At 41.5% G+C, this 8107-nt stretch overlaps 1 protein-coding gene across 1 annotated transcript in view; it reads left to right on the forward strand.

Annotated features, from left to right (window-relative positions):
• The window catches only part of SORCS3 (sortilin related VPS10 domain containing receptor 3), a 606047-nt gene that overhangs the window by 555506 nt on the left and 42434 nt on the right, over nt 1–8107 (forward strand). The window contains exons 15-16 of the mRNA XM_034663620.1: nt 3084–3201; nt 4203–4336. Coding sequence (XP_034519511.1) covers nt 3084–3201; nt 4203–4336 — 252 coding nt within the window. The remainder of the gene's footprint in view (nt 1–3083; nt 3202–4202; nt 4337–8107) is intronic.

Genomic DNA, 8107 nt, shown 5'->3' on the forward strand with positions numbered 1-8107 from the left:
TTTTTACTGTGTTTATTCTTCCAATCCATGAGCATGGAATATTTTTCCATCTTTTTGTATCTTCTTCAATGTCTTTCAAGAGTGATTTGTAGTTTTTGGAATATAGATTCATCTCAAGATCTTTAACTTATGTCTACAAAGGTCCAGATAAGGTCACATTCACAGGTTACAGGGAATAGAACATGCTCATGTCCCATGGGGGAGCCACTGTTCAATCTAGTACTTCATCTTATTACTCCCTTTTTCAGTGGTCCTTAAGCTTAGGGAAATGTGAACTCCTTTAAAAATCTGATAAAATAGATGTAATTTCTCCATAATAGATATACATGGGCCAATGAATGCATATTTTTATTTTATTTAAATTTTCAGGGGATTGAATGGTGACATCCAAAACTAAGTACAGTTTTTCCTTGTGATGTAGTTAATGTAAAATCGACCTGGATATTGCCTCTTTCATTCTAGGTAATATAAAAAATGCAGTAATTAATGCATTCTAAGATCATCTTAAATATTTTTTGGTTTCTCTGAGGTATTTACTTATATTAATCACATTGTGTTTGAAAAGTCTTAAGCTGCCATGTTATTATTTTTATTATTACTACTACTATTATTATTTAACCTGAGTTGCATCAAGCATTATTTCCTTTATTCAATATTTATGTAATTGCCAGGGGGAGGACTTGACATCTCTCTTTGTGATGCCACATGTTATTAGATTCATTCTCTCCCTTCAGTCTGTCAAGACCTTTTTGGGTCCTGATTCTGCCATCACATATATTGACTGTTTCTTCCAGCTTGTGTCATCAGGGAATGTGATTTCCAATGATGATCATTATTTTCATGTCTTCAAGTCATTAATAAAAATGATGAACAGGAAAGAGCAGACAGCAGAACCTTGTAGCTGACTACTCATGCCCTCCCTCCTGGTTGATTTTAATGCTTTAATTAGGTACTGTTCAGTCACATAATTTTACTGGCACCTGGCTCATATTTTTTCATCTTTTCTTCAAGACTATTATGGCAAACCCTGTCAGATGCCTTGCTGATATCCAGGTAAATCATGTGCCTCATATTTCCTTCTTCTGTCTACCTAGGAATCCTTTCATAGAAAGGAATGTGATTAATCAGACATGATGTATTTTGTGATCCATGAAATTTAACTGTAAACTATTTGGAGTAGGTGGAAATGTTTGGTTTGGTATCACTAAAATAATTCTACCCAGAGTACTCCAATCAGGGAAGAATGACTAGAGGAGGTGGCATTTGAATGTGGAAGGATTTAGATGGGCTAGATACAGACAGGAGAAGACATTCTTCCAAGTCTCCTTCCATTGTTTTTTGTTTGTTTGTTTCTTCCGATGATGTTTCAATATAATTTTCTCCTCAAACAAGCAAAATTTTAAGATATAACTGCTTTGTTAGAGATTTAAAAGGGACTGACTCCTGACTTCTCCATGAGATGAATTGAGACTAAAAGATAGAAGTACCTCAGTGGTGACCTGGTATAGATGCATTGGATTTGGAGATCACTGAATACACTGTGAATGACGGAGAACCAAGAGAAGCCGGGGGGGGGGTTGCTTACATTTACTCTGCTTCACATGGTTTTGTCCACACAACCCAGGATATTCTAGCCCTATGGCTTCTGCTACTCAGTGCTGAGCTAAGATCTTATAAAGACCATATGTTTTTGGTTTTGTTCTTTTAGTATAGTTGGCACACAGTCTGCATTAGTTTCAGGTGTACAACATAGTGACTCAGCATCTCCATACGGTATGCTACGCTCACAACAAGTGTAGCTACCATCTATCACCATACAACGCGATTATGGTATCATTGATTGTATTCCCTATGCTATGCGTTTTATCCCCATGACTTATTCACCTCAAAGTCTGTTTAATCTTCTTTTAGACAAGACTCTAAAAAGCCGAATTTAACTTTTAAACTGATAAAACATTAAAAGGCATTTCCCAAGGTGTCATATAAATTGTACAATCTACAAAACGATCCCATTTCTTTGTCCATTTCACAATTTTAATCTGCTCTCACACCTCCCAAAGTGTCCGAGCTTATCCTTCAGACAGCAGAAGGGACTGTCCCTTGAGGAGAGTTAGTCTCTTAGGTGGCACTGTAGGAACATCTGGCTGTGGGGAGAGGAGAATCCAGGGCTGGAAACATGATTAAGTTTTGCTCACATGGAAGCCATCCAATGCCTTGAAAGGCTTCTGTTGGTTTAGGATCCCAGAGTGATTGGTCTCCCCTTTACAGCACTATGATAGATGTCTTGCGTCGTAATTACAAGACATGCCACCCGAGTGGAGTATGGATGATCAGTCTTTTTTTCTATTTTTCTAGAAACGATTTATCATTCATATTTACAGGGCCATCAACTTCTGGGCTTTGAAAAGGTCAGTATTGATTATCTAAATCACACAGATGGTATGCTTCTTTACTATACATAAATATAAGTTCCTTTTATGAGGCTACTGTGATTTTTCAGGGAAGGGGGAAGGAGGATGGTATCCATGTGAATTAAACAATGGGGATTTCAACTAAAACACACTTAGATTTAGTCAGAAGTTTGGAACTGGCAGCCATACTTTAGATAAGCTAATCCACCCTCCTCCAACATACACACATACAATTTACTTTACAGATGAGAAAACTGAGTCCCTGTCAGTAGGCATCAGTAGATAAAATACTGTGCTTACATTAAGGTGAAACAGGAAGGCTACATGTCAAAATATGCAAAACAGTTTTATCTGGGTGGAAGATTTTGAACCATTTGGTGAATTTTTTCCTTCATATCTTTCTGTATTTTCAATGCTTCCTATAAATCACATCTATTACTTTTGCAATTGAAAAAAAGGCTACTTTTAAACCCACTGTGAATACCATATCAATTGGCTAGAGTTATATAAATGGCAGACTTTGTCCTTGGTGACCTTCAAAGACCTCATTTTGGAAGAACCTGTTGAGTCTAGGCTGCAATTCGGTCCTTTCTCCTTCCGGTCTTTGTACATTAGTTATTGACTTGGGGGCTTTCTCTGCTTGTCTCTCCCATGCCTCCCCTAAATACTTAGAGTTTTTGGCCACTTCAGCCTCCGTTCTGAATGGCAGTTGGTGAAAGTGGACTACAAATCTATCTTCAGCCGGCGCTGCACCAAGGAGGACTATCAGACCTGGCACCTGCTCAACCAGGTACCCCAGAGGGTAGGGGCACACTGTCTTCTAGGGGGAGGAGCTTCTACAAGCCCTGTTCGGTCATCTCTGGGCCTTCCTGTTTAGAAGTGGAAGGTAGAAAGCCATTCAAAAAAATAGTAGATTTAGGGGGAAGGGTTGGAGTCCACACATCCAAGTCCAACATGGACAGATGGTATTTCAGGACCCTTTTGCACACTGGGATCCCCATCTACCCATTGAAGTCACTGAGTAGCCTAGGGGTGAGGTGACAATGATAAGCTAGTGTTTTAGCTCTATCTATGGAGAAATAAGCCCAGACAGCCAGGAGACCTTCTAATGGTTTCATTATCTCCCTTCCAGTGGGGAGGGTGAAACCATTTGTCAGGCCAGGCTGCAGTAAGAGCCCCAAGAGTGCTGGAAATAGGACCATAGAGAAAGGGTGAGGGATGAGGGTGAGTGGCTCTAGAAATGGCAGATATTTGTTGCTATGCAGCATAAGCAGACTTCTGCATTCTCAGAACCATTGGGTTCATGTAATTTGTGGCAGCTTCTCCTCTTTTTGCCCTTGCTTGGGAATAAGGACTTGGGCATGGTTGTTTATCAGAGAGAGGGAACTTTTTGGGCCAGCTTTGGTTTTATTCTGAAGATGGTGTGAGAACTATGCCAGAAGTGGGTTCTTTTCCACTAGAATTTATGCTGAGGTCATTCGGGCAATTTGGAGATCTGTGAAGATGACTTGGAACCTTTGCATTCTCTCTGAAGATGGAAAAGAAACAAGATAAAGAAGACATCATTGGCTAGATTGGGTGAAGGGTGTGATGGGACAGCTCTATGATGTTCCTCTTGTAATAAAATATTGGCCCTTTGCCCTTGAGACTCCTGAATGGTTACTGGGAAAGAGATTGCTACACAGAGTGACCAAAACAGAATGAAAAGGCTAATGTTTCTTATAGAGAAGCTGGCTTATTTCATCTCCTTTGTGTTTTTCTGCCTCTCTCACTATGGACTTTCTTTCTAAGGGGGAGCCCTGTGTCATGGGAGAAAGAAAAATATTCAAGAAACGCAAGCCAGGAGCTCAGTGTGCCCTGGGCCGAGACTCCTCCGGGACAGTGCTCTCAGAACCCTGTGTCTGTGCCGACTGGGACTTTGAATGGTGAGTCCCTTGGTATCTTGTTGTCAATTTCAGCCAGACATCTACCTGTTGGGGGCTGGGGATGAAGATGCAGGTAAGGGAGGACGTCATGCCCCACGGGTGGAAGGTGTGTTCACTGGCCTGTGGGCCTGATGGTTCCAGTACCTGGGCCAGATGGGAAGTCTGCACCCCTGGTAGAAGGACAGGAGGAGACATTTTCACAAGGAAGCTCACTGTTCTATCAGAGCAGTGTGTCCAAGGAAACTTCTTCTCATTTTCAGTTAGCAGCTCTGGGAAAGTACCAGAGAGGTTGGGTGGGACACTGACAGAGCTCAGAGAGCTGCCACCTTCATGAAGAGCTACCTCCAGACACGTTAGCTCAAACCATGATTTTCAATGGGAACTCTCTCTCTTTTCATCATTTTTTCCTTCCTCTAACAACAAACACGAAAAACAACTTTAAATTTCATGACCAATGATTCACAAATTTCCAAATATTTACCTCCAGCTCTGACCTCACTGACCTCTAGGATGGAGACATTTGTGCCCATGTACGTACTCAGCAGCCATCTTCCCTGGAATTGCTAGTAGGCATTTCAGACTCAGTGAGGCCAAGGGGGAGCTCTTCCTGAACCTTTGCTATGGGGAGCAGTTTTTCAGCTCTTCTTCGGACCAGTTTTTCCAACTCAATAAAACACATGGTTGCTTAAGTCAAAATCCCAGGAGAGCTTGATTTTTCCCTTACCCTCAGGTCCAGGCCATCTGCAAGTCCTTGCAAGTCTTTACCTCCAGAACTTACTTACTTACTTACTTATTTACTTACTTATTTGTATATGAGAGAGAGGGAGAGAGAGAAAGTATGAGCAGGGGGAAGGGGTAGAAGGGAGATGGAAAACGAGAGAGAATCTCCAGGAGGCTCCCTGCTGAGCATGGAGCCCAAAATGGGGCTTGATCCCACAATCCCAAGATGATAACCTGACCCAAAACCAAGAGTCAGACACTTAACTGACTGAGCCACCCAGGTGCCCCTCCAGAACACATTCTAACCCAAAGCACTTTTGCCCGTGTCTACTGCAACCTGGACACTCCAAAAGTCTACGGTCTCTCTATTTCTACCCTCATTGCCCTAAAACCTCTCCTCCTCACAGCAATCAAAATTAGACTGTAAAAACCCAAATCCGATATTATCACTCCTACACTTAAAACACTCCAGAGGCTTCGTCTCTCCCCTAAAATATTGTGCCATCTTCCTTCCTTGGCTTGCTCCACTCTAGATGATTTGGCCTGCTACTGTTGTGCCTTAATTTCGTACTATTCTCACCTCATTCACCATTTTGCAGCCACATTACCATCTTCTTTCTGTATCTTAATTAATCCAGGCTCATTCCTAGCAGAGACAACAGCAAATGTAAAGATTTCTTCCAAATCTCAGCGTGGCTGGCACCTCTGGATAACTCACAACTCAGCAAAAATATCGGCTTCTCAGAAATGCTTTCTGAGACCTCCTGATCTCACCTATACCCTGTCACTCTGACACCTCACCCGAATTCATGGTCTTAGTATTAGTCACCATATGGCGTGATCATGTTTTCTGAACGCTTTATTACCACCTGCCTTTCCCCAACAGAATGCAAGTGCCATGAGGGTGGGAATTCTAGACTTGCTTCAGTGCCTTGCCCAGAGTAAATTAAATAGTTGCACCATGTTCCTGAATGTTGTTCCTTTTAGGAGAGTCGACAAATTTCCCAAGTCTGAGCATGGGTGATCCCATTGTTGATCCCACTCTGATCCCAGCTGGGTGAATTTCTCCTCCACATCACGGTCTAAAGTCGAAGTTCAATCTAGATATTAACCTCCCGTTCCAGGTTAAAAGACAAAGCTATGGGCTCGGACATCAGCCTATAAACATGGCAGGGCAGTGACTGAGTTGGGCTTTTCTGGTGTTGAATAACAGAAGCGAATCCAAATAAGTGCAGAACAGCTGCCCCTGCCCAGCAACCTCATCAGCCTGTTTCTGAAACTTGCTCTGTGCTGGAAGGCATCTTGGTCCCCACTTTCTACCAGAACTATAACTGGTAACTGCAAGCCAGCTGGCGGACTATGGCTGCTCCCTAGCTACTCTTCATCCCTGAACTTATGCCCTGGAAAGCTTGACTTCAGTGAGAGTCATTCAAATGGGATATGCTAAATGGAATTTAATTTGAATGTCAGCGTCCTATCTGTAACACTTCTGACCCTTTGGAGACAGAGGATATTTTCACACTTGGAAAGACTAATTTTCAANGATGTAAAATTTGATGCTTCATTAGTTGCGTATAACACCCAGTGCACCATGCAATACGTGCCCTCCCTACTATACACTTCTGACCCTTTGGAGACAGAGGATATTTTCACACTTGGAAAGACTAATTTTCAATTATTAACCACAATCCCACAAAATTGTCATAGCAATATATACAGTAGGCCCCTGAGAATTGTGCTGTGTGGCATATGGATGTCAGCTTGAATATTCGGAATGTGAGTTTCAGTCTTCCTGTGCCCAACTGCAGACTGACTCCACGGAGGCACACTGTCTTTGCATGCCCTGCTACGTTTTCTCCCGTGTTTCAGAGCTGTAATAGACCCTCACCCGCTGTCGGGAAACCACACAATGGAGAAAGAAGAATTGTAACATAGATATTTTTCTTTCAGTAATTCCATTAACATTTACATTAACATTCCTCCCAGCTCTGATATTCATAGTTTTTGACCTTGGGAAATTTTTTTAATCTCTATGATTTCACCTTCTTGGCTGTAAAATACAAATATAGATCATGCATGTCATTGGTTGTTGGGGAGGAATAAATGAATTAATCTATGTCATTCATGTAATAAGCCGTTCATCCTAGTGGTGTGTGCATCCATATGGTAGCTGTTGTTGCTGCTGCTGTTAGTCTTGTACCCGAGTGAAGTGGGTATTTTTAGGAAGCAAACCAGAGCTTATACATCCAAATGAGTCCTCTCTACAAAGTCATAACTTTGGGTGTAATCCATTCACTTATTATTGGTGGCATTGCTTAAAATATTTCTGAGCCCTTCTTTGGGAACTGCTATCAGAATGCATCTGTGAGGAGTGCCTAGGTGGCTTAGTCAGTTAAGCATCTGCCTTTGGCTCAGGTCATGATCCTGGGGTCCTGGGATCGAGTCCCGCATCAGGCTCCTTGCTCAAGTAGGGAGTCTGCTTCTCCCTCTTCCTCTGTGTCTCCCTTGCTTGTGCTCTCTCTCACTCTCTCTCTGTCAAATAAATAAAATCTTTAAAAAGCATCTGTGAGTAAAGCAGGGAAAAATAAAAAGCCTTTGCAAGGTGTTCTTTGGTTCTCACACTTGCTTTGGTAGAGGTACCACGTGGACCCAACACTCAAATATCACCATTGTTACTATGACATTTTAATGAGAAGAAAATGAACATCTGGAATGTAAGTTACTTGGCTAAGATCATAACTGAGAGAAATCTGGAGTTCAAATGCAAGTCTAGCTAAATCCTATGTTCTCTCCTATATATCATGCCATTTCTTAAGAAATCAAACAAGTCTTTGTTATTAGATTCACCTTATGTTTCAGAAGAAACAGTTCCCCAAGTTTAGTTATTCTAAAATTAAAATTCATCCTCAAATAACCTAGGTTAACTGCTGTTGATATGGAGTAATCTGGAATGTTCCATTAACTTTAACACAATTCTAGATGAAATTGTTTTGACCATTGGTACTGGAATTGTAATAGGTATATGGTGTTCAAGACTTTATAGAATTTTTT

The sequence above is a fragment of the Ailuropoda melanoleuca genome, chromosome 6 (assembly GCF_002007445.2).
Source record: "Ailuropoda melanoleuca isolate Jingjing chromosome 6, ASM200744v2, whole genome shotgun sequence".
Lineage (NCBI taxonomy): Eukaryota > Metazoa > Chordata > Mammalia > Carnivora > Ursidae > Ailuropoda > Ailuropoda melanoleuca.